Source organism: Magallana gigas, chromosome 5 (genome assembly GCF_963853765.1).
Source record: "Magallana gigas chromosome 5, xbMagGiga1.1, whole genome shotgun sequence".
Lineage (NCBI taxonomy): Eukaryota > Metazoa > Mollusca > Bivalvia > Ostreida > Ostreidae > Magallana > Magallana gigas.
The window spans coordinates 355516-382232 of NC_088857.1; the positions used below are offsets into that span (position 1 = coordinate 355516).

General features: G+C 36.0%; 2 protein-coding genes and 1 long non-coding RNA gene across 7 annotated transcripts; 2 read left to right on the top strand and 1 right to left on the bottom strand.

Annotated features, from left to right (window-relative positions):
* Positions 1–1733: 1733 nt before the first annotated feature.
* Positions 1734–21239, top strand: LOC105328744 (PHD finger protein 20-like protein 1). 4 transcript variants are annotated; one of them, XM_011429745.3, is made up of 19 exons: positions 1734–1760; positions 1999–2113; positions 2267–2459; positions 3137–3296; positions 3680–3764; positions 4660–4769; positions 5032–5104; positions 5278–5340; positions 5853–6199; positions 6302–6512; positions 6642–6755; positions 6870–7025; positions 11996–12205; positions 12665–12811; positions 14232–14389; positions 14662–14761; positions 15092–15290; positions 15685–16550; positions 19747–21239. In XM_011429745.3, exons 1-19 carry the CDS (start codon positions 1749–1751, stop codon positions 19890–19892), a joined length of 3465 nt encoding a protein of 1154 aa, XP_011428047.3. In that variant the 5' UTR covers positions 1734–1748; the 3' UTR covers positions 19893–21239. The 4 variants fall into 4 exon arrangements, with proteins under 4 accessions (XP_011428047.3, XP_011428048.3, XP_011428049.3 ...); XM_011429746.3 differs by having other exon boundaries at positions 5032–5095; XM_011429747.3 differs by having other exon boundaries at positions 4660–4748.
* On the bottom strand, positions 21025–26568 carry LOC105328743 (uridylate-specific endoribonuclease D). 2 transcript variants are annotated; one of them, XM_011429744.4, is made up of 7 exons: positions 26384–26562; positions 24160–24276; positions 23973–24086; positions 23635–23791; positions 22604–22806; positions 22152–22372; positions 21025–22052 (listed from the first exon to the last, which is right to left on the bottom strand). In XM_011429744.4, exons 1-7 carry the CDS (start codon positions 26433–26435, stop codon positions 21819–21821), a joined length of 1098 nt encoding a protein of 365 aa, XP_011428046.3. In that variant the 5' UTR covers positions 26436–26562; the 3' UTR covers positions 21025–21818. The 2 variants fall into 2 exon arrangements, with proteins under 2 accessions (XP_011428046.3, XP_034313121.2); XM_034457230.2 differs by lacking the exon at positions 23973–24086 and having other exon boundaries at positions 26384–26568.
* On the top strand, positions 24172–25688 carry LOC136275536 (uncharacterized). Its single transcript, XR_010714116.1, has 3 exons — positions 24172–24304; positions 24599–24653; positions 25501–25688. It is a non-coding gene; the product is annotated as an uncharacterized lncRNA (long non-coding RNA).
* Positions 26569–26717: the final 149 nt, after the last annotated feature.

Sequence of the window (26717 nt, forward strand, 5' to 3'; positions counted from 1 at the left end):
CTAAAACCTGAAAAGGTTGATATCGAAGTGGGAGTCATTGGTATAGTAGCCCCCCCCCCCCCCCCCCCCCCCCACGGATTAGGAATATCATGAATTCATGAAATCTTACCCACCAAATTTTTTGGGAAATATAGGTATACCCCCCCGCCCCCCCCCCCCCCCCCGGATTAGGATTTCCATGATTTCGGGAATTAGTTTTTTTTACTCAAAATTTCTGAGGATTAGTCTAGCCCCCCCCCCCCCCCCCCACTTTCAATTTGCTTCCGACGCCAGTGAATACCCCATTGTCTTTTGCCTACTGCGCAAACTTCACTGTCTACTACTTGAAACAAAAGACTATTTCTTAATGTATATTGCAATGGCCAAAATCTTACTGTCTGCTGCGGTTCACAAAACATCATGGTTTATGGTCGTTGTCGAAACCTCCATGTCTGCTTCTTTCTGCCTTTCTGAAAACCTCGATCATGTGCACTGTCTTCTTCTTAATTACCACCATTCTCAAAACTCTACTGCCATTGTCACGACATTACAGCATGCTATCATTGGTAAATCACTGCCCTCAAACTACTGCCGCTGTCAAAACTTTACTCTGTGCTGCAACTATGAGAACATTGTTGTTTATTGCATCAAATCCAAAGGCGAGGCTTACAAATAAACAGCGCAGAGAGAGGCGATTCATATCTACTGTACAGAAAACGAATACAGCGGGCAAAAATAGAAAATATAATAACGAAAATATTTTTGGGGGAATACGTTTTAGACTTTTAGAAAGTTCAGTGGTAATCATACATGTATGCATGTGTTGAAACGAGGAGAGAAAAGATTTATCATTTAGAAATATCGTAGTTTTTTTCTAATGTTGTATAAACAGAATTCACCGTTGATATTTTCGGGAAAAATCCATATCCATGGTTCGCAGTTGAATTGATTGTAATTTAAGTCTTTTGCCCTCTTTATCCTAGACTCAAATTAAAGGATTGATGCATCATAATGATATGTTTTTATTATATATTTCTTGAAGCCATAAGACATGAAGTACATGTATGTGCACCAAAGATAGTGAAATATACATACGAAACCATTTGATTTTTACATGTTACATCAGTACAAATTACAATTACATGTTGAATACTATTTTGTACAACCGCAACTTTTAAAATACAATATGATAGGACTTACTATGTTTATCTTCTTAGTTAAAATTACCCATATTTCCTTATAGATTTATCTTTTCCTTGTTCATCATATCGTGTTTACAAGTTGTTCTTCGGAGAGTATGTTTCACATTAGCAATGTCTTTTAATTCTTTATGGACCCCGCTTTCGGAGGAACAGATGATTTGTTTTCATCATGGAACTCAATTAAATGAACCAATAAATATTTATATAAATTCATACAAAAATAATAATATGAGTTTTGTATTCAATGAAAGTTGATGTAGTTTTGCTACAAAAATAAAAAATGCTCAGTACTGATTTTGCGAGTTCAAGTGTTACTGAAAATAGATTTGTGAAAAAAAATAAGTTAATTACATGTAAATACACTAAATTATTTGATTGATAAATTAAAAAAAATGAATATTTTTAAACGATATCAAAAACAAGTCATACATTAATATATTACTTGCTTTATGTTGGAGATTCGCATAATGAAATTGTACTGTGGTACGAATTTCCTCATGATCGCGCTAACAATTTTGCCTTTCAGCTCGAATAAACTATGGTAGACTTAATTAAATAATTTTAAAAATGGCGTCAAAGGTAACCCGCATTTTCATGATTTTGATGTATATATTTCTTTTACCGCCCTCGCAATACATAATTAGCCATTGTTTGTTTTAGTTATTTAACTTAAACAATTTGGTATTGTCAAAAGTGTATGTTATTTAGTAAATTTATCAAAGTTTTCTGATTATAACATTTAATTTTACTCTGTCTATCGTCAGTCAGTGCGCAGTGATGCTTTATAGAATAACTACGTACACCATCTTTTTTACAGAATAAAACAGATCCAGTGGCCAGCAACACTTCTACAGATTCAGAATCTACCAATACCTCATACGAGGAACGGGCACCCCACAGCACTGACTCTGGAGGGAATGAAATCACTGCAGGTAATTAGCCATTTCGATTTCCCAGGCAGTGAGCAGTGGATGTATATCTGCAAAGCTGCATGTGTTATTTGTTATTTACATTTGAAAAAAAAATGTATAATCGTCGAAGTAAAATAGTCAGAAGATGTACATGTTTCATGTATTTTTTGATAGACAGAAGCTCTGAGTTACCTTATACTTCTGATTGCCCGGGCTCGAGTCGACTTGATGCTGATGACATCAGTACTTGCTCGAGTGCTTCCTCCTCTACACTGGCGCCTATTGTCAGCAAGAGATTTCCTGTGCGTCCTGGGATTAGCTGGAGGAAAGGCGAGCGTCTTGAGGCCATGGATTTCAGCTCAAAATGGTAGATAATGAAAGATAATATACACATATTTTGATAAAAATTCTGTCAGTCTGATGTAAACCAGCACCCCATCACCAAATCTTGTGACAATATTATTGTCAGAGTCTGACAGGCACCAATTCAGGTGGTATGGAGCACCTGTCGATATTGCAATCTTTACAAACATTACTTTCCATTACTTTAATCAAAATACTTTCACTGGTTTAGAATTTTCAAATTTTTAATTACAATATTTGACCAAATATAATAAAATTTTTGGAAACAGCAAATTCATAAAAGCCCGAACGGGATTTGAACTAATGACTTACAGATTAGTAGTTAACATTCCAACCTCTAGCGCTACGAAGTCAGAAAACAATTTTTGAAAAGAAAAAAATTATAAAATTATACTTGATATTATTGTTTATTTTGATGGGAAGTATGTCACAATATGGAGGTGTCTGATACCACCATTTTAAATAATTATTGAATCAAATAAAGGTTTTGTGTCTTCATCCCAATTGAATTAAAAGTTAATTACAATGGATGCTTCAAAAAAGCTTATAACTTGATTTGTTTCAACATTAAAAAAAAATGATTTTTTAAAGGGCATTGCCTTGTATTTTAAACAGATGTTACACAAAACTGTACCTGGTTCATACTTCTTAAATTTTTTTAATGTAATTTTTACTATTCAGGTACTCCGCTAAGATTGTAGAGATTGACGAGGAGGAGAGAATGGTGATGATTCACTTTGATGGCTGGAACCAGCGCTACGACGAGTGGATAGAGATGGACTCGGAGAAACTCAGGCCAAAAACTCGGCACTCAACTCGGAAGGGGAGACCCAAGCAATCAGTGAGAAGTTGTCTATAAAACCTTTATTTAATTGTGGACGAAAACAGAAATTTCAACGAGCCTATTTTAAACAATACTGAAAGTCCTCTTGATGAATTTTTTACGGACTTTACAGATGATTTATAGATTACAGTCTACTAATAATATTCATTTATGATCTGAATAATAACTTAGTGATAGATTTATCTTTTTTAAAATCAATAATTGCTCCAACTTCTCTCTTAAGATAATTTTTTGATACCTGTTTATTAAACATATTTCAGTTGTATTTCAATGCTAGGAGCAATGTATGGGTCTTAGTCTGTTCACTCTGTTGACACCTTTTATCTATATCACTGATTTTTGTATAAAATCCATGAACTGAGTTTATTGTAAACTTACAGGGTTATAAGGTGGGTGACCACGTGTATGCCAAATGGACAGACTGCAAGATGTACCCCGGCAAAGTAACAGCTGTTAACACAGATGGTAGGTCTTATTTATTTTTCATCATTTTTGTTTCCAGATTTCTGTTTTCTATCATTGGTAAACTTGAATCCATACCATGGAGTAGATGACCTGCAATGGTTTTTGAGGTTAAAAAAAAACCAGAGGTCAATGTCAGATACTTCTAATGTGTAGAGGTAGACTAAGTGTTGTTGGATCAATATCTTGAGAAAAATTTTTTTTGCTTGACAAAAGTCAATCTATTACACTGGTTTCCCTTAAGGAGTAGGCGACCTTTATTAAAAGTGAGGTCAAAGGGCAAGGTTCAACTACTCTGGATTTGGAAAGTATTATTTACTTCAAATCTTTTGAACCTTGATGTACACATAAACCTGTTACACTGATGCCCCTACAGGAGTATAAAACATCGATTGATTCTTAGATTACAGAGTTAAGGGTTAGTCTACTGTGACATAGAAAGATGTCTGCTTATCATCTTAAAACATTCTAATTGTTGGCTCTCTACCTTCAGAAAAATTTAATCCTTTTCAATATTACCTCATAAGGGAGCACATAGCTCAGTGGTCATAAGTGTTAGGTCAGTAACTGAAAGGTCGCTGGTTGAAACCCCGCCATGGTCACTTGATGCTGTGTGTTGTGCACTAAGACAAGGCACTTCATCCACTTATCTATTATTCTAACCAGCAGCAATTAGGTACCAGCTAACACTGGGAGTTAACTTGCAATGGACTGATGTCCCATCCAAGGGGAGTGAATGACTCCCAGCTGCTCAGCACCATGGAAACCAGGAATAATCCCTGGCCTTGTGTACCTTCATGGCATGGAGAAGGAATTAACTTTTTACTTAAGGGACATATATGTTTCTGAAACATTTCTTTTTGTATTCTTTTTAATGTGATATTTCTCTACTATTCAGGTTCTTTTGATATCCTATTTTATGATGGCTTCAAGAAGACAGTACAGGGAATCAATATTAAGACGATGCCCAAAGATGCACAGCAGCAGGTATCGAATTTACACAATAGTGTAAGTCATGATGAATAAGGGCCAGGTCAAATCAAAAGTCCAGCTATTTTACAGCTTCATTTCAATCATTTAATATTAAACTTCAATTGTTCCTCCTCCAAAAAAAAAAGTAAGGTTGTGTACTAAGATTACTATTTTGTTCTTTCCCAGAAGTGTTTATTTCATAATAGGCTTTGAAGTGGCTGGAAAAATGTTGTGAAGTTACATGCTTAAGTAAATGCAAGAGTGTCATCGACATATGGAATGTTTTTTGATTTTGTAGAAAATAGAGATTGTGCATGTTCTACCCAAGGACGAAAGGAAGAGATCGATGGATGACGATATAGGTGAGGAAAGTAAGAACTGTTGAGTATTTCCTTAACTTTATTGAGTTTATTAAGTATATTGAATTAACATGTTGTAATCGCATGTAATCTGTCCATCTTGATTTATCACAATAAATAATGAACTTTAAACAAATACATTTCTACTTTATATGCATTGTTGTTAATTTTTGAATTTTTTTCAGCTGCCTTACCTAATAAGAGAAGGAGTTCCTCTATCTACTCAAGGAGGGAGAGAGACAGCATAGGTAAAGAGAGAGAGAGAGAGAGAGAGAGAGAGAGAGAGAGAGAGAGAGAGAGAGAGAGAGAGAGAGAGAGTTCTAAGATTGCATTATATCATGGTAACAAATGAATTACCCACTTTGAACATTTCAATTGCTAAAACATGGTAAAATTTGCTGCTACCCTTTATTTGTAGCCATACCTTTAGGTTTGGTGTTATTCACATGAATTTTACATTTCGTAGTTGTGTTAGAGAAGAGAGTATGACTGTTATAATTTATTTTATTTACGGACCAATTAGATTCCTGATTTTACTCTATGCAGTAGATATATGTGATCAGCTTTGATTTATATGCATGATTAGAAAATAAAAAGCCCTAATTGAAAGGAATTGAATAGCATGCTAATGAAATTATACAAGAATGTTACCAAAAATGATGTTTTCTTTAGCAAAAAAATAAAGAACTTGTGTTGAATATCTGTTACTCTGCTGATGTTTATTTTTAGTTTCATAACAAACTTGTCCGTTTTTGAATAGATAAAGCATCAAAAGTTGCTGAGTCTGCTGGCAAAGTAACAGAGAGAGCAAGAAGTACCTCCAGTGATGAGGGGAAGAGACGGAGAGCCAGTAATGACCGCCGGCGCACCAAGGGCAGTGCAAAAAAACTGATTGTGGCAGGGTCTCTATTCAAAAAACGGGATCGGTCAACTTCATCAGAGAGATCCAAGGCTGGCAGTCAGTCCAGTAAGGAACCGACGTCTGATAGCCTCACAGGAAGTGTAGAGGAGCAGTCCACTGCTAAAACAGGGGGATTAATGGAACAGCCTCCATCAGAAATTATCACACAGACAGAGACACCATCAGAAGAGATAGCTCAAGTACAGGTACTGTTTGGAATGATTAGAGAGAGAGACAGACAGACAGAGAGACAGAGAGAGAGAGAGAGATTTGGAAAAAAGGCTGATTTTATGATATATCTTTTGTAGGCAAAAGAGCCTGTCTCTGACAAAAAGGACCCTGAAGCTCCGTCACCAACTCTTGCTTCAACCACCTCTGTAAAGACCCCTGACCCGACCCCCAGCCCTGGGGGAGCTTCTGTACCCAGTGGGTCTGTTCCTGTGTGTATGTCTGCCCCAGGGACACCTATGACGACCCCCCTGTCCTCAATGCCCCCTTCCCCTGCCAGCACTCTCTCAGGTAAGTGGACCTATGAGTCTTGTTGATTAGAGTAGTGAGAAAAATATGCAATATTGTGTCTTTGAGTTTAAGACACTGTAGCTGAATGCAAGTTCACTGCCATTTATGGGTGTATGTTGTATTTTGTAGCAGTTTCATCCTCTCCCTCTACTCCAAAGCAGTCCCCAGGTCTGAAATCTGATGCCCCTTCCTCTGGCCCTACTCTGGAACCTATCACCCCCATACTGCCACCCAAAGGCAAAAGTAAGTGTTCCAACAGTACTTTGGTGAATTATTTATCCAAATATTATCGCAAAGGAGAAAACATACATCGAATAAGACCAGTAACAATCAATATGCATCTTGAACACATTGTAGAAGAAAAGAAGAGCCGTAAGCAGTCTTTTTCCCCTGTTGGTCTCTCGGATGCAGGAGAAAATTCGGCAAGGAAGAGGAGTAAGTCCACAGAGAAGGGAGCTAAATCTGAACAGCCTCAGTCGTCTAGGAAACGGAGCAAGTCCATCAATGAGAAAGGTGAGGCCTGTTTACATGCTAAATGATCAGATATCTTATGCAGTCCATAAAACAAATTTGTACTACTGCAGAGTTGGGGTCAATTACTTTGAAAAGTAATTAATTACTTTCAAATACATTGGCAATTTTATCAATTACTTGCAATTACAATTACATTGATTTTTTAAAATGTAATTAATTACTCTCAATTACTTTGATAAATGTAATTACAGTCGCACCTGTTTTAAGCGGCCACCTGTGGGACAATGACAAACTGGCCGCTAAAGACAGGTGGCCTCTTATTCCAGGTTTCAAATTAATAAAAAAAAAAAACACCGAGTATTTTCATTTTGGCTCTATTGCACAGATTTATTAATAGCATATGTAATGGCGGCGTACACGGAGATGGTGCATGCACAGCTCGGATTGATGAATAAAAAGTTTAAATTAATTTTAAATGACCGTTTTAATTCCATGTATCTATCAAAGGATTAAGAGCAAAACATTTTCTACTAAATACGCCCAAATAATAATTTTCAAGTGATTAAATGCGGTAAACAAAGATGTAGCGTTTCCGTACACAGGGTATATGCTGAACTACGATAGCCAATGTTTTACCTCTTTAAAAAGTATCAAAATTCCATTGGGATATATAATAAACACCCTTTTATTCTATCAAAGAAATTTTATAGAAAAAAGGTGCGTATTACCGGCTGTACATGCTGTTTAGCACAAGACTGGCCATTTAATAACTTTGTAATGAAGTATATAAGTACGTGTAGATATATAAACAACACTAAACAGGTGTTATGATAATCAATTATCTCATTAAATCTCAGCAGTCTTCAAATTACCCACTCAATTATTTGTCATTAACTCATTATCAGCTTTCGAAGTTTGGCTACTTTCGATACGGGGTCACATGTCAGAGTTAAAAGTCATGTGACAAAACAGACAAAATGGCCGTTGAAAACAGGCATGTTGAAACCACGGGACCTAAAAACAGTGGCCGCTGTCCGCGTTAGACAGGTTGCCGCTTAAATCAGTTAAAATATAGTGAAAAACTAAACGGGCGGGATTGAAACTGGCCGCTCATGGCGAGTGGCTGCTGATTAAAGGTGGCCGTAACAGCAGGTGCGACTGTAATTACATTTCAAATACTTTAGTTTTATTTTTTTAAAATCTTGAGAACATATTAACAGCATTAAGATATACAGAGCTTTATGTATGGTTATGTTTTTAGCTCACCGAGACGAAGTCAAGGAGAGCTTATGCTATACCCTCGGCGTCGGCGGTGGCGTCGGCGTCCGGACCTGGTTAAAGTTTTTGTTGCAGGTCCTGTATCTAAGCTATTACTTGTCCTATCTTCACCAAACTTGCATGGGTGATGCATCTGGACCTACTTATGGACTTGAAAGACTTGGATGCTGAATCTGGGTCCTAAATTTCAGATGCTGGAGGAGGTTAAGGTTGTTGGACCAGGTTAAAGTTTTTTGTTGCAGGTGCCCTTTGATAGCAATATCTTAGTTACTGCTGGTCCGTACATCACCAAACTTGCATGGATGGTGTGCCTTATGATACTGATGCACCAGACAGGCTTGAGTGCTGAATCTGTGCTATAGGTTTCGGATGCTGGAGGAGGTTAAGGTTTTTGGAGCAGGTTAAAGTTTTTGTTGCGGGTGCCCATTGATAGCAATATCTAAGTTACTACTGGTCCTAACTTCACCAAACTTGTATGGATGATGCGTCTTATGATACTGATGCACCTGTCAAGCTTGAATGCTGAATCTGAGCAATAGGTTTCGGATGCTGGAAGAGGTTAAGGTTTTTAGAGCTGGTTAAAGTTTTTGTCGCAGGTGCCCTCTGATGATTATATCTTAGTTACTACTGGTCCTTACTTCACCAAACTTGTATGGATGGTGCATCTTATGATACTGATGCACCTGACAAGCTTGAATGCTGAATCTGAGCAATAGGTTTCGGATGCTGGAGGAGGTTAAGGTTTTGAGAGCTGGTTAAATAAAGTTTTTGAAACAGGTGCCCTCTGATGATGATATCTTAGTTATTACTTGTCCTTACTTCACCATCTATGGATGGTGTGTCTTATGATACTGATGCACCGGACAGGTTTGAATGCTGAGTCTGGTTTCGGATGCTGGATAAAGTTAATTTTTTAGGACCAGGTCACATGTTTAATAGATGATAGTACTATATCAAACTTGCATAGTTGATTTAACTGTAACATGAATGAATCGCAGAGGTAGCTTCAGATGCAGAGCTTGATCTCCATTATCAAGGATGCTAAAAAATAAATCTTAGTTATTACAGGTCCTAACTTCACCAAACTTGAATGGATGGTGTGTCTTATGATACAGATGCACCTGACAGGCATGGATGCTGAATCTGAGCCATAGGTTGCGGATGCTGGAGGAAGTTAAGGTTTTAATTGCTAGTGCCCTCTGATGATGATATCTTAGTTATTACTGGTCCAAACTTCACCAAACTTGCATGGATGATGCGTGTTATGATACCAATGCACCTGATGGGCTTGAATGCTGAATCTGAGCCATAGGTTTCGGATGCTGGATGAGGTTTAGTTTTTTGGAACAGGTCACATGTTTTATAGATGATAGCTTGCATAGTTGATTTAACTTTATTATAAATTAAATGCAGAAGTTGCTTTATATGCAGAGCCTGATCTCCATTATCAAGGATGCTAAAGAAATCTCCTACCTCACTCAAACCAGCTCGATAGATAGATGTGTTTGTTGATAAATGATATAACATGATTCCTATGATATAGTATTGTATGATATGAAACAATATTGTTTGATATGATACAATATGATATCATATGTTATATTATAAAAAGTTATACAATACGATATGATATTGTATCAATTTTTTGGATATTTTATGATATGATATTGTATCATGATACTGTTATGTATAGTATTGTATATTATGATACAATATTGTATAATATTATATTGTATTTTTAATTTATTATTTTATCACATGATACAATTACATAAGATATTGCAAAATATTATATTGTATCTTATGATACAATATTGTATACTCTATAATATTGTATCATACAATATTGTATAATATGATATTGGTTTCAGTAATATAGAATTATATTACATGAAATTGTATTTATTTATATGATATTGTAATATTATATAATATTGTATCATACGACATTGTATGATATGATATTGGTTTATATAATATATTATCTTATCACATGAAATTGTATTATATGATATTGTAATATATATTATTGTGTCATATGATGCAATATGTATAATATCATAATGTGTTTTATAATATTTTGCTTTATCACATAATATTGTATCATTTGATAAGATACAATGTTGGAATCAAATTATATTGTATTATATGAGATAATATCATATAATGTATCAAATATGTTTCAGTGTCATTCAATACAATATCATATTATGTTATACAATATGTTTCAATGTTATGATGTATTATGTAATATGATATTGTAATATAATACTATATTGTATTATATTTTATGATATTGTATTATGTGATCAAATACAATAAGGTATAACACAATACAATGTCATATCATACATTACAATATCATATCTCATTATTGTTTATTACGGTATTTTATTGTTTTATATGATATATATTATAAATATGACATGATACAATATTTAATTTTATATCATTGTATTGATTAACATATGAACATATGATTATCATAAAAAAATTTATCAGATGATATACGATATTTTGTCAAAACAGAATCCATGAATATCCAAGGTCATAAAGTATGATTTTCATATAAAATGATAAAGGTGGTCTTATGAAGGTGATGTCTCATAATGGTGATGCTCCGTCTTGGTGAGCTTAGTAATCTATGATTACCTATGTTTAAAGGTTGTATAGTTCAGTTCAGATCAGATTTCTAGAAAAATTTTAGAAAAATTTTCTTTAACATTAAATAGTACAACTTTCGGCAGTACAGCATATCAGTATATAAATAATAATTGCTATAATTCACAAGAATGAGATATTTTGACTCCCTAAAGTCTAAAATCAATGGGGTTTTTTGGGTATTAGAGGAGTTCACACCTCCACAAAATTAAATCTTTACCTATTGCCCTTGGCAGTGTGTTATGCTGTATAAACATATGAAACTTTATGGGACATTTAATTATTGTATAAACAAAAGTCAATGCCAAAGATGTATAAATTCTATTTATCATTATAAGACACCTTTTTTATATTTTAAACTTGGGAAAAAAGTAATTGAGATGTAATTGAAAAGTAATTGAAAATACACAATATTTTTGGAATGTATTTAAATACATTCAATTACTTGTAATTGAAGATTACAAATTACAAATTACAAATTACTTTGAAAAATGTAATTAATTACACCCAATTACAAATACTTTTTTAATTACCCCATTCCTGTACTACTGTTTATACATGTACACTCAACTTTATGTCAAAGTTTGGGTGTAAAAAAAAAAAGAAATTGGTTGTTTGACTTTGAAATGTGACCTACTGTCATTTTTTTCACAGCAGAAAAAAACGAAGAAAAAACTATTAAATTTTTTTCAACATTTTGCTTATGAACCTGACTACAGAAATTAAGATTTTTATAGATGAAACAATGGCTTCCAAAACACAGTGAATATTAAATGGAGATGAATAAAATAGTCTTTTATGTTTGTAGAAAACAATAAAGTTATGGAATTAAAGCATTGAGACTTTTGAGTATTTAAAAATAGGTGAAAATACATCAGAATAATTTGTAAATTGTAAAAAAAAATATGAGAAAAAGCTATATTTTATCTAAATGAGCTTTATACTAACAATAAATAAGTATATGTACAATTAATATTTCTGAAAAGATTGAAGATAATTAAAAAAAGAAATCCAGAAAAGACTTTCAGTTTGTAAGTTTCTGAATTCTGACGTCCTTTTTGTTCTGATAGTGAACTACATCCTGGTCCCTGAGACCGCCCTACCGCCCAAGGCCTTCGTCATTGAGCCGGAACACAACCACTACAAGTGTACGTATGAGAACTGTAACAAGGCCTTCCGTAAGGAGAGCCTGCTGGAATCCCACATCAAGTTCTACCACTCGGTGGAGGGCAAACATCCTCAAAACCCGCCTCGAAAACGACGCAAGACCTCCAGCATCTGTAAGTTGGGCTTATTTCCATTCAAATACTTTAAAAAGTATTCCCCTTCTGTCAGCATTACTATCTATACTAACAGTATCTTTTGTAACTTATTAGTAAATATCTATATCCTTCAAGCATGAAAAGATAGATTTGTGCCATATGATTCTTATTTTGTCTTCACTGAGGCAAGATAGGAAACATGTATACATTTAGTTTTCCCTTTGCCGGAATATTACAAGAATATCAGTGTTTAATCTTCATGACATTGTAGTAAAAAATAAATGATTTTTTGTAGAAACAACAAAGTTCTGTAACTTAATTTGATAACTTCTTAGTTTTGATTTCAAGTGAATATAATTTTTCAGCATGATTTAAATTTGTTCAAAACTGCAGCTTTTTAGTTTCTATTCCAGTTGTTGGGTTTAACAGACCAGCTATATCTGTTATTGTTTTTGTTATCATAATTATTTCTGACAGGTTCTACAGACTCTGACATCTCTGTCACCACCAGACAGCGGTACCCCTCCACCAGCTCCCTGGGTAGGCCGGCAACCACCGTAGAGGGCACCACTGAGGTTGCCATCACTGACCTGATGGAGCAGGAGGAACAGGGCCTGACTGATGGTAAGCACCGCCAACATAGGATGTCTGATCCTACACCCCTAACATAGGATGTCTGATCTTACACCCCTAACATAGGATGTCTGATCTTACACCCCTAACATAGGATGTCTGATCTTACACCCCCAACATAGGATGTCTGATCTTACACCCCCAACATAGGATGTCTGATCTTACACCCCTAACATAGGATGTCTGATCTTACACCCCTAACATAGGATGTCTGATCTTACACCCCCAACATAGGATGTCTGATCTTACACCCCCAACATAGGATGTCTGATCTTACACCCCCAACATAGGATGTCAGATCTTACACCCCCAACATAGGATGTCTGATCTTACACCCCCAACATAGGATGTCTGATCGTACACCCCCAACATAGGATGTCTGATCGTACACCCCCAACATAGGATGTCTGATCTTACACCCCCAACATAGGATGTCTGATCTTACACCCCCAACATAGGATGTCTGAATGTACACCGCAAACATAGGATGTCTGATCTTACACCCCCAACATAGGATGTCTGATCTTACACCCCCAACATAGGATGTCTGATCTTACACCCCCAACATAGGATGTCTGATCTTACACCCCCAACACAAGATGTCTGATCTTACACCCCCAATATAGGATGTGTGATCTTACACCTCCAACTTAGGATGTCTGATTTTACAACCCCAATATAGGATGTCTGATCTTACATACCCAACATAAGATGTCTGATCTTACACCCCCAATATAGGATGTGTGATCTTACACCTCCAACTTAGGATGTCTGATTTTACAACCCCAATATAGGATGTCTGATCTTACATACCCAACATAGGATGTCTGATCGTACACCCCCAACATAGGATGTCTGATCCTACACCCCCAACATAGGATGTCTGATCTTACACCCCCAACATAGGATGTCTGATCGTACACCCCCAACATAGGATGTCTGAACTTACACCCCCAACATAGGATGTCTGATCGTACACCCCCAACATAGGATGTCTGATCCTACACCCCCAACATAGGATGTCTGATCTTACACCCCCAACATAGGATGTCTGATCTTACACCCCCAATATAGGATGTCTGATCTTACACCCCCAAAATAGGATGTCTGATCTTACACCTCCAATATAGGATGTCTGATCTTACACCCCCAACATAGGATGTCAGATCTAACACGTCTTAAGCACTGAATGTCTTAACTTAAACAAACCTAGCAGTGAACATAGGTTACACCTGAGTCATATAGAAGTGCTTAGATCAAGTCATACAAAATGATCTTATAGTGGACCAGAAGTTAAGCTGTCAACCATTGGAGATTGTACATTTTATTTATCCTTGATTTGCTCTACACTTTGGTTATATTATATTTGTTTTTTATGGAATCAAGAGTTATGATATTTTTCTTTAAACAGCTGCTGCCTATAAATTGAGTGACAAGTCTCACACCTTTGGTCAGGAGGTCACGATCGCCGAGGAATCCATGGAGATGGAGTTTGAGGACACGCTCAGTAAGGATGAGGTCGTCAACTGTATCTGTCGATTTAACGAAGAAAATGGACTTATGATCCAGGTTAGCCACACATATCCTTACTGAGATATTCAGCCATTTCACCAACTCACTCACTCAGTTTTATGATGCACTTTATTACCAATCATAAAATTACAGATAGTCTTTTCTCATATTTATTTGAGGGGAAGAGAATTAAATAGTAAAACGATTCTTGTATATTTCTAATGTAATGTCTGCCTATGTTGGCAACATGCAACCTGTCAATATTTGCGGGATAAAGAATCATATACAGTACTATTTAAGTTTTATAAAACAGTTCTTGTTTATTTTAGTGTGATGTCTGTCTGTGCTGGCAACATGCAGCCTGCTTTGAAATCACAGAGGACACGTTGCCCAAAAAGTACATCTGCTTTGTCTGTGAAAATCCCCCAGGTAACTAATGTTTTGTCTGTGAAAATCCCCCAGGTAACTAATGTTTTGTCTGTGAAAATCCCCCAGGTAACTAATGTTTTGTCTGTGAGAATCCCCCAGGTAACTAATGTTTTGTCTGTGAAAATCCCCCAGGTAACTAATGTTTTGTTGATGGTGTTAAAAAGAGTCCAGGAATACTAAATCGTATGGTAATGAGTCTTTATTATTTGACTTCTTACCGATCAAGTTTACCAACTTCACACCATATTAATTTTTCTGTAAAATGAGAAGAAAATATGGAGTTCACCTGTAATCAGAACTCTGTCTTTAACGACTTGTTTGACCACTCAGGTATCCGAGACAGCCGCCGGTTCATGCATGACCAGGATTGGCTGAAACTGGGTCACATGGCCCACTTTGGGTTTTTACCCAATCAGGAGGAGGATGAGGGTTGCTGCCGGACGGTCCAGGCCACACACGGTCTAGTCGGGGATGTCCACAATGTGTCAGCAGTGCTCCACGGCCTCAAACAACAGCTACAGACTGCCAGGTATTCCTGCTACTCATATAAGGCTCTCAAGCTGTCTGCTTGTGTAATATAAGCAATTATGATTTTTTTGTTCCATTCCTTGAAGTATTTATGCCCTATACACATGTGAATATCTGATAAATATGTCAAAGGACACCCATTCTTGAGAACTAATTGCTTGATCATTTTTGAGCTTTAGTGAACAGATAATTTTTAGGCTTAAATGAACAAAATTTCTACACCTGGTTCATGTGGTGAAAAGGTCAGGTCACATATTCCCATGTCTGTATTATACAACCAATATGTATATTTCACAACTTTGCTTGTTTATAAATGTTAATGTTTTAGAAAAAATGAACTTATATAATTATGTGATCTGTTTGCTATTAAGCATATGTGTTTTATTTTTGACCAGGCGGAAGGACCAGAAAGACCCAATGCTTCAGATGTGGCTACAGGACTTGGACAATGTGAACTTTGACCCCGTAGAGCATGAGGATGAGAGTGAAGGTGAAGAGATGGCCATTGATAGGTCCAATTCTATTGAAAATTCCAAACAACAGGAGAATTCCGACTCGGAGAAAAAACCTGAGATTGAAACAGAAACTGAAGAAAACAAAACTGAGATTGATGTGGGTGATAGTACAGATAAAAACATTATAACAAAGTCAGAGGAGGAGCAGGGAACCAGCACAGAGATAGTGAAGGAAGGCGAACCAGATAAGCAAGAGGCTGAAGTGGGGAATGTGAAAGAAATTACTGACAACTCTGAAAAATCGACTGATGTTCCAAATCAAGAAAATAAATCTGATCAAGAGCACTCAGATGAAAGTGTTAAGAATTCCAAACAGCTGACTGTTTCAAGAGATAATAATTTACCGAGTGAACAAACAGAACAAAATACTTCAAACACTGTGACTCCAAAGGAAGGTCCTGAGGATAATGGAGTGAATCGTGCTACGTCCAGTGGTGACAATGGAGGACGGGCCAGAGGTCCAGTGGATGATGGAGACCACACAGTGAACAATCAAACAGGAAAACCAGGTGACCAGAAAGACTCAATGGAAACAGAGGGACTGATTGGGCCAGACATAGATCTACCCCTGGAGGCAGCTCTGAGTTCAGAGGTCAGAGTGGAGGACATGTCTGACCTTCTGGACAGTGTAGAGGTCGTGAAGGAGGATCCATTCAAACACTGCGAGAGAAACTTACTGGAGCACATCCTACACGTCCAAACAGAGATAGAGCAGCGACTGGACCACATCGAGGAGCAGGTCTCAGGTATGTACTGTAACTCTTTATAGTACATAACATACATATTGAGGAGCAGGTCTCAGGTATGTACTGTAACTCTTTATAGTATATAACATACATATTGAGGGGCAGGTCTCAGGTATGTACTGTTACTCTTTATAGTATATTACATACATATTGAGGAGCAGGTCTCAGGTATGTACTGTAATTCTTTATAGTATATTACATACATATTGAGGAGCAGGTCTCATGTATGTACTGTAACTCTTTAAAGTATATTACATACATATCGAGGAGCATGTCTCAGGTATGTACTGTAATTCTTTATAGTATTTAACATACATATTGAGGAGCAGGTCTCAGGTATGTAATGTAACTCTTTAAAGTATATAACATACATATTGAGGAGCAGGTCTCAAGTATGTACTGTAACTCTTTATAGTATTTAACATACATATTGAGGAGCATGTCTCAGGTATGTACTGTAACTCTTTATAGTATATAACATACATATTGAGGAGCAGGTCTCAGGTATGTACTGTAATTCTTTATAGTATATACCATATTAACATACATATTGAGGAGCAGGTCTCAAGTATGTACTGTAACTCTTTATAGTATATAACATACATATTGAGGAGCAGGTCATAGAGAAGCAGGTCTCAGGTATGTAGTGTAACTCTTTATAGTATATACCATATTAACATACATATTGAGGAGCAGGTCTCAAGTATGTACTGTAACTCTTTATAGTATATAACATACATATTGAGGAGCAGGTCTCATGTATGTACTGTAACTCTTTATAGTATAAAACATATTAAGATACATATGGAGGAGCAGGTCTCAGGTATGTACTGTAATTCTTTATAGTATATTACATGCATATTGAGGAGCAGGTCTCAGGTATGTACTGTAACTCTTTATAGTTTATAACATACATATTGAGGAGCAGGTCTCAAGTATGTACTGTTACTCTTTATAGTTTATAACATACATATTGAGGAGCAGGTCTCATGTATGTACTGTAACTCTTTATTAGTATATTACATACATATTGAGGAGCAGGTGTCAGGTATGTACTGTAACTCTTTATAGTATATTACATATTAAGATACATATTGAGGAGCAGGTCTCAGGTATGTACTGTAACTCTTTGTAGTATATAACATACATATTGAGGAGCAGGTCTCAGGTATGTACTGTAACTCTTTATAGTATATAACATACATATTGAAGAGCAGGTGTCAGGTATGTACTGTAACTCTTTATAGTATATAACATACATATTGAGGAGCAGGTCTCAGGTATGTAATGTAACTCTTTAAAGTATATAACATACATATTGAGGAGCAGGTCTCAAGTATGTACTGTAACTCTTTATAGTATTTAACATACATATTGAGGAGCATGTCTCAGGTATGTACTGTAACTCTTTATAGTATATAACATACATATTGAGGAGCAGGTCTCAAGTATGTACTGTAACTCTTTATAGTATATAACATACATATTGAGGAGCAGGTCATAGAGAAGCAGGTCTCAGGTATGTAGTGTAACTCTTTATAGTATATACCATATTAACATACATATTGAGGAGCAGGTCTCAAGTATGTACTGTACGTCTTTATAGTATATAACATACATATTGAGGAGCAGGTCTCATGTATGTACTGTAACTCTTTATAGTATTAAACATATTAAGATACATATTGAGGAGCAGGTCTCAGGTATGTACTGTAATTCTTTATAGTATATTACATGCATATTGAGGAGCAGGTCTCAGGTATGTACTGTAACTCTTTATAGTTTATAACATACATATTGAGGAGCAGGTCTCAAGTATGTACTGTTACTCTTTATAGTTTATAACATACATATTGAGGAGCAGGTCTCATGTATGTACTGTAACTCTTTATTAGTATATTACATACATATTGAGGAGCAGGTGTCAGGTATGTACTGTAACTCTTTATAGTATATTACATATTAAGATACATATTGAGGAGCAGGTCTCAGGTATGTACTGTAACTCTTTGTAGTATATAACATACATATTGAGGAGCAGGTCTCAGGTATGTACTGTAACTCTTTATAGTATATAACATACATATTGAGGAGCAGGTGTCAGGTATGTACTGTAACTCTTTATAGTATATAACATACATATTGTGGAGCAGGTGTCAGGTATGTACTGTAACTCTTTATAGTATATAACATACATATTGAGGAGCAGGTCATAGAGAAGCAGGTCTCAGGTATGTAGTGTAACTCTTTATAGTATATAACATATTAAGATACATATTTAGGAGCAGGTCTCAGGTATGTACTGTAACTCTTTAAAGTATATTACATACATATTGAGGAGCAGGTGTCAGGTATGTACTGTAACTCTTTATAGTATATAACATACATATTGAGGAGCAGGTCTCAGGTATGTACTGTAACTCTTTATAGTATATTACATACATATTGAGGAGCAGGTGTCAGGTACATGTATGTACTGTAACTCTTTATAGTATATAAAATACATATTGTGGAGCAGGTCTCAGGTATGTACTGTAACTCTTTATAGTATATTACATACATATTGAGGAACAGGTCTCAGGTGTGTTACTCATCATTATAGAATATCACAAAGATAAAGGAGCAGGATTCAGGTGTGTATTTCATTATTATAGTATATTACATTCATAGAGAAGCAGGACTCAGGTGTGTATTTCATTATTATAGTATATTACATTCATAGAGAAGCAGGATTCAGGTATGTAACTCATTATTGTGGTATATTACATACATATAGAAGAGAATGTCTCAGGTGTGTAACTCTTCATAGTATATTACATACACATAGAGGAGCAGGTCTCACCTGTGTAACTTATTACCAAAGTATAAATCTCTTAAGATGTACTCACTGAAGTTAGATTACTGACCTAATAAGAGGTACTATTCAAGTCTCTGATGAAAAGAAAATTACATGTTTGGTAGACAATTATAGTTGATGTAAGCTATGATTGATAATTAAAGGTGTTTGAAGTGAAGATAATGAATCCAGAGAAGGTATTGCATCAAAGTCTGAAATCCACAGTTAGATTGTTTGCCAAAAATAAGTTTTAATAGGTCCTGGTATTTTTAAAGGAATGGTTAAACGTGTATATAATTAATTGCCATCTCCCTCCTTCTGTATACAATGAGAATTAAATGTCCTTATTTTGTTTTATAGCTCTGGAGTCAGCCGATACTAACTTCTCCCCCTCGGGATCATCCGATCGGGATCTGTTGTCCGACGTCCCTAACCTGAAGAAGACGCTATATCTACTGCAGCACGACTTGGTCAGGGTCCAGAGAATGGCCGCCTACCACAGATAGTTGTACAGGCACTCCAGTGGTCATTCAACCGATTGTGATAGAACCTCCAAAATGTTTATGTTAAGATCCAGACATAGAGTGATAGAGCCACCAGAATGTTAATGTTAAGATCCAGACATAGATTGATAGGGCCACCAGAATGTTTATGTTAATGTACAGAAACATAAAGTGATAGGGCCACCAGAATGTTTATGTTAAGATACAGACACACAGAGTGGGCCACTGTTAAAGCAAAGTAGAGTACTACTTGGAGAAATAACGGTGTATCATTATTTAGTAATGGTATTCAAATATCAACAGTTTTTGTGCTAAATAAAGAAGTGATCAAATATTGTATTTGGACCCCCACAGTAATGGTCAGTCACGGTCAGTGGAGGGGTTACAGGATCTCGTCACGGTCAGTGGAGGGGTTACAGGATCAACTGTTGACCATTAACATAGCTCATTGCAGTAGTCCTGCCAAAGGTGAAGGTCCTACAAAAAGATGCACAACATTTGAAATCCATGTACTACTTGTACTATAGTGTGTCCCAAGTTATTGCTTCCATCGCTTTTTGATGATTTTTAATAAAATTACACATACCTGTGAAAGAAATACAGTTGAAATTGTTAAAAGGGAATATATCCAAGATATCTTCATTGAACAGTTATCCCTTTCCACTCAGAAAAATTCACAGGAACGAAAACAGATTCCTTACGGAGATTTATAATAGGGAATGTTTACATCTTTTCTCCATTCGGAATACACTCGGAATACATCGCGCAATTTTTTAACGTTATCATCCGGGCTTATTAATGGAAGTTGCAATGCAAAATCTCCGTAGACTTTCAATTTCGGGATGTGTATTGAAACCTGAAGCGGTAGAGGGGGCGTTTCAAAACAGATAATCTGGACATTTTTTATATAAGTGGATGAACGTAGTTTGAGCACAAAGGTATTTACTATTATTGAAATATCAAGCAAAAAGTGGTGGAAGCATAAAATCGGGACAGAGTATAGTCAATAAAATGAGAAATACCATGTATTCATTCACAAAACACTGAAGACAAATGATCTGTTGTACATGTATTTAATATGAAAACTCAACCAGGTTGTCAAAAAGCATTACCTAATGAATAAACTAAGCAAATGAAGTAAATCTTTTTTATTTTGCATACTGATATATTTTTATGCCACAAAATATCTCATTGGGAAATGTTGTGAATTTGAAATCAGCAAATGTATTCAGCATATGCCAGGTCTTCTCAGTTGATCTCAGATGCGTGGATCTTATCACAAATGTTGTTGTCATTGGACACAAATGATGCATCCTTGATACAGAATTCAAAAAGAAGACATTTGATCATGTTTCTTAAAAAAATTCTTGTTAATGGAAGGATATCATGACTTTAAACTAAAGAGAAGTCAAAGATATATGCGGGATATTTCACTCGCTTTTACACGTGGGACATTTGATTTCAGTTGCTTAAACTGATAGACTGACCAAAGACTGCTGCAAATGTCCAGAGGAAAGTTACACTCTGTAAACGGGCCAAATCTGAGTTTGAAACACGTAATGATTTACATGTATTTTTATTCTTTATTGGATTTGTTTATAAAGAAAATTTATCAGTCCCTAATCAGGTCAAACTTATTCAGTTAAAAGCAGTAGGTGATTAGTGTATTCAATGGAAATTCTTGCACAAATTGACAAAAAATTGTTTTACATTTCTTTGGATAGTCTTGTAGTATTCAATCATTTATAAAATCATCAGTCCAAAAACTAGTATTATGAATGTGATATTCTTATTCCGGGGTGTGCAAACTATAACACACATCAAAAAGGAAACAAAACTTATATTGAAATAGTTTAATAAGAACCACATGACACGGTTCACTGATAGATGTTTTGGTCCGCCGGTCAGATGTTGGATTTCATCCGCCGGTTAGATGTTGGGGTAGGCGGTGGCCACTTGGAGCCCAGACTTGTGTGCTACGTCATAGGTCTGGATGGTGAGGGAGGTTCCAGCCATAGTAAAGGAACAGCTGGAGTTGGGCCGGGTCAATGCGCATGCGGTGTAGATAGCGATGTCGAACTCTGGACTGACCCCAACAAAGAATGACCCCTTTGCCTTAGAGAGTCCATTCCAGGTAAATCTGGCAGCCACGATGTTTAAAGGCTGGAAGAGTAAAAGAAAAATTTGATTAAATGATGATGAAAGCTGCACTACAAGCTGCCCCTTTAAAGTACATGAGGCCTATACATAAAATAATCGTACCTGGCTCCTCGAAACCCAGCCCTGATAGTTGATGGCCCCTTTCTTCTCCTCCAAGTAAAACTGAATCCAGTTGTGGAAGCCAGAGACCTTTGAAGAAGTTTCTCCGACTAGCACGTGCTCAAATCCGCTGCTGTTGATTGGTCCACTGCTGGAGCGTGCGTACAGGTTGAACCAGAGCTCCTTAATGACCTCTCTGTAGGAAGTGGCGTCAGTCACGTGACCTGAAGTCAATCGACTCATGATATTAAAAATTAAAAATTAATGAATATTTATAAATAATCCAGACTTTTGTTTTTATTGTTGGCCTTGATACCACCGTTGTTAGAAAATCTATGTAAGTTACATTAGTTCGGTGTGTTACCTGCAGCATTTTCTAAAATTCACACAATTGACAAATAAGACTTTCCAGCTCGTGGTGATAAGTGCCTGAAAGTGGTATATGTAGTAATCACCGTGTTCGACCAGGAAGTTGTACAGGTGGTTCATGACGTCAGTGGCTAAGATGGCGTCCAGGAAGGCGTCGATTTCTATCCACTCCACGGCGTCCTGGCTCTCGGTGACTGAGGTACTGGGCGTGTAGTTGTCAAGCAGGGCCAGGAACGTGCTGTAGGTCGGCTTCAGGAATACGTTTTCCTCCTGCATGTACGTGAACAGGCTGAAAAACAGGTACGTGAACATACAAAAAAGAGTTCGTGAACAGGCTGAAAAACAGGTAAGTGAACATACAAAAAAAAAAGGGTTTATGAACATGCTGAAAAAGAAATACGTGAACAGACTGAAAATAAGTACATGAACAGGCTGAAAGACAAGTAAACAGGTACATGTACGCGAACAGACTGAAGAATAGGAACGCAAACTGGCTGAAAATTAGGTACGTGAACAGCTAGGCTGATAATAAGTAAACAGGTACGTGAACAGGCCTAAAAACAGGGAGACATGGCCACGAACAGGCTGAAACAGAATCACCTGTAGAGGGCATTCAATAAGCGAGTTTCTTTAAAGTTTTGAAAAAATGATTAAAACATTATAACACATATAAAGAAATTGTTACATAAATTAACAGATAGAATAAAATGATGAACTTTTTATCTTTGAGCGACCTGACTTTTTAACTTTGAGCGGCCTGACTGTACAATGTGCCTTTGAGCGACCTGATTTGTACCATTGAGCAGCCTGACTTTGTACGTTGTAGCGGTCTGAAGGTGTACATTTCATTGACCTGCAGCCTGACTTTGTTCCTTTGAGCACCTGATTTGTACTATTGAGCAGGTTGACTTTGAAATTTTAGCGGCCTGAATGAGCGACCTTTACCACATGTAGGCTACTTACTAATGAGCAGTCTGAATGTGTACTTCTTGAGCGGTCTTTGTACATTTGAGCGGTCTGACTTTGTACATTTGAGCGGCCTGACTATGAACATTTGATCGACCTGACTATGAACATTTGAGCGGCCTGACTATGTGCCTTTGAGTGGCTTGTGTACCTTTGAGCGGCCTGGTCCGATGTACTGCTCGTGGTTGTCTGCCCCTGATGGTTGACCTCGTACTCCCAAACCTGAACTCTATTGATGTCATTGTCCCACAGCTGGTTGGCAAGGCAACTGATGTCACATGTGACGTCAGGTGTTCCACCGCCACCACCTTTAATTATTTTACTTTCATTAATCAATAAAATATGACTGTGTTCAAACACTAATATATATATATATAAGATATGAAGATCACGCTTTTATCTTTATTTATAGAATAGATTTATTGTCTCTTGAGATTGTTTTTCCATTGCCGGGCTTTGCACGTAATACACGTAGTTGAAACTACTCACCCACACAGAGACTTTGATAATCCGGGCAACAGTCGCCGAAATTGACGCATGCGCTATTACACTGACAAGGTTTGGTATTGTCTAGCGCAGCGTTGCACCTTCCACTGCAAGTCTCTGAAATCACAAAGGAGTGACTTTTCTATGGAGACGGGTTTACTGTCATTAATTTGATTTAAGCAATACTTACGTTGCGTACAGAGGGCGTAGTAGTCGCTGCAGCAGTCCCCGTAGGTGGCGCAATTGGTATTACACTGGCAAGTCTTGCTGGAGTCCAACCCCGCCCCACACCGGCCCGCGCAGGAATCTGAGGGGACGGAGAAAAACCAGCAGGGGTAAGTATTCAAAATATCTAACGGCCCCAACCACCACAAATCAACACACGAAACCACAGATTGCGCAAAAATTACATACCGTTCTTACCTTTTTTACTCTTTATTGTCTATTTTCATAATAGGTATATTGGTTATATATGGACTCAATTTAATGTATCGATTGGCCATAAGTAAGAAAATTCTTTCAATTAATTATCTTTATTTTTTAAACTGAGTTAAGTGCGTATGGTCGAAAAATTGTTTTAACATTGACATGTTTATTTATCTTTATATTACTGAATGCGATTTATGCAGTTCACAGGAAGAAAGTTGGATAATTGCAAAACAGAAAAAAGCTTTCACCTAGATAGTATCCTTTCACCCTATTTTATTTTTTTCTAGTTTCTAAAAGAATTCCATGTGCTCTGAATTCTTTATCACACGTGGCGTGATTGTATGGTTGTGTTTTTTATTTTATTTTTTTTAGAAAAAGCGGCGTTAAATTAAATAAAAAAAAAATTCATAAATGTAAACCTATGGGGTTTGATACAATTATTTTAATCTAATAATATTAAACATATTTATCATTTTTGCAATGTATTTACAATAGAATATATTGGCCTTTTACAATGTACTTACGATTATTATAAGTACATTGACTTTTAATCTGATCGGGATGTGAAAGAGGAAGACTTTTCCGAAGTAGTAAACAACCTGTTAATTGGGTTAAGGACTAGGATGTTCATCTATTTAGGGGAGCCGATAAAGGAACAATAATTAAACATTGCTAAAGAAGATGGTGGGATAAGATAGCGCAAATACCCATTCGGTTCAGTCTTGAAATACACTTTCAATTAATTTTTTCCCAATTAAATCCATTTCAATATATTATAATACAAGTTTGCAAAATCACAATTTCTAACTATATTCAGTTTATAAAATATTTAACAAACGATAAGGAAAACAAAATATTGCCTCAAATGTTGGTGGTATCGAACCCATAACATAAAAACCCTAGATATACAAGGTTAGTTTATGTCAGATGCTCTAACCACTGAGCCATATCAGACACTTTGGCCACGAGTTTACGGACTTGAATTATTTTTTCAAAATGTTCAATTGTTGGGACACAAAATGATATTTTTAATGTATAGTGGGTCATCCCACATGTTTGCTTACTCAGGAAATCGGCTTGTTTTTCCTTAGACCTTATTTAGATTTTGAGAAAAATATGGAGCACAGACCCACTCCATGAAAGAAAATGCCTTGAAGTTCTAAGAAATGACACTTTTGCAGGTTTGATGCGTATATACATGTCTGTTTGAGTCAACATATTCCAAGTTTTGAACATATTTATAGGCTACAAATCAATGATATGTTAAATACATATTGTTTTAAATGGTTTTTTTTAAAAAAAATCAGATTTATTGATATTTTATTTTTTTCAGTAGCTTGTCCGACATCTTTTTATGTTGACATTATATTAACTTTTAAATAAGACTGTGACGTCAAATTAAAAACTGTAGAAATTTATATTATATTATAAATTATTTTGTGATTTTCCAGGATTTTATCACGATTTATTATAAAACTTATTATCACAATTTATTATGGAATTTGTTTACTTGAATATAAATTTGTTTGTTTTGTACGTAAATTAGTGTTATGTAATATGTTATCATATAAAATATACTCGGCAGCACTTTTGAGGGAGAGCCACTATACGATCCTTCATAAGATCTGTGGTCCTTTACCAAATAAACTTTTGGAAAAGACGTTTTATTTCTCTTATTGGCTTACAATAAAGCACAAGACAGGTCTGTCGGTTTTTTTAAAATTATCTTTCCCGATCTCTTTTCATTTGGTTGTAAAACAATATCTTCACTTGTAAAAGAAACTCCATTATTCTCTGAATTACGTAATAATCAAAATCAACTTTCAAGACATTTATTCTTGTGATATTTCTAAATTGATGATAGGCATGCCTAAAACATAATTGATATAAATCAAGACGCAGTATATATCGCATATCTTTCTTAAATTGTCATATAAATTATAAAGTTTTGAATTGATTATTCTAATAAATTAATTCAAGTTTACCTGCCCACGTGGTCCCGGTCGCTAGATACAGAAGGAAGGCTGTTGTCCACATGGTGAGAAGCAGAGAGACTAAGGATCGGGCACCGGTTCCCGAGCTATATGTAGGACCGATGGGCGATAACTCCAGAGATGTACCGTTAGGACACCTACTTATTTTTCGTAACACCAAAAACAAAGCAATTAACAAAGAGAAGTTCAATTTGTTATTAATTTAAATTTTAAGGAAGTTTTGTTGCATGGAAAAAAACTTTTGATTGATTTTTTAAAAATTTAAGTGTTGCCGATTTTTATTTTAGTAGAAGTGTGATGAAGCCATGTGTTATGGTCTCAAATA

Excerpts from the sequence above, each read along its gene's own strand:
- LOC105328744 (XM_011429745.3), top strand. Across the intron at positions 6,513-6,641 it reads CCCTGCCAGCACTCTCTCAG|CAGTTTCATCCTCTCCCTCT; the intron begins GTAAGTGGACCT and ends TGTATTTTGTAG. Across the intron at positions 16,551-19,746 it reads CATCGAGGAGCAGGTCTCAG|CTCTGGAGTCAGCCGATACT; the intron begins GTATGTACTGTA and ends TTTGTTTTATAG.
- LOC105328743 (XM_011429744.4), bottom strand. The coding sequence starts at position 26,435 with ATGTGGACAACAGCCTTCCTTCTGTATCTAGCGACCGGGACCACGTGG. Across the intron at positions 23,792-23,972 it reads TTATCAAAGTCTCTGTGTGG|GTGGTGGCGGTGGAACACCT; the intron begins GTGAGTAGTTTC and ends AAATAATTAAAG. Across the intron at positions 22,373-22,603 it reads CAACTTCCTGGTCGAACACG|GTCACGTGACTGACGCCACT; the intron begins GTGATTACTACA and ends GATTGACTTCAG.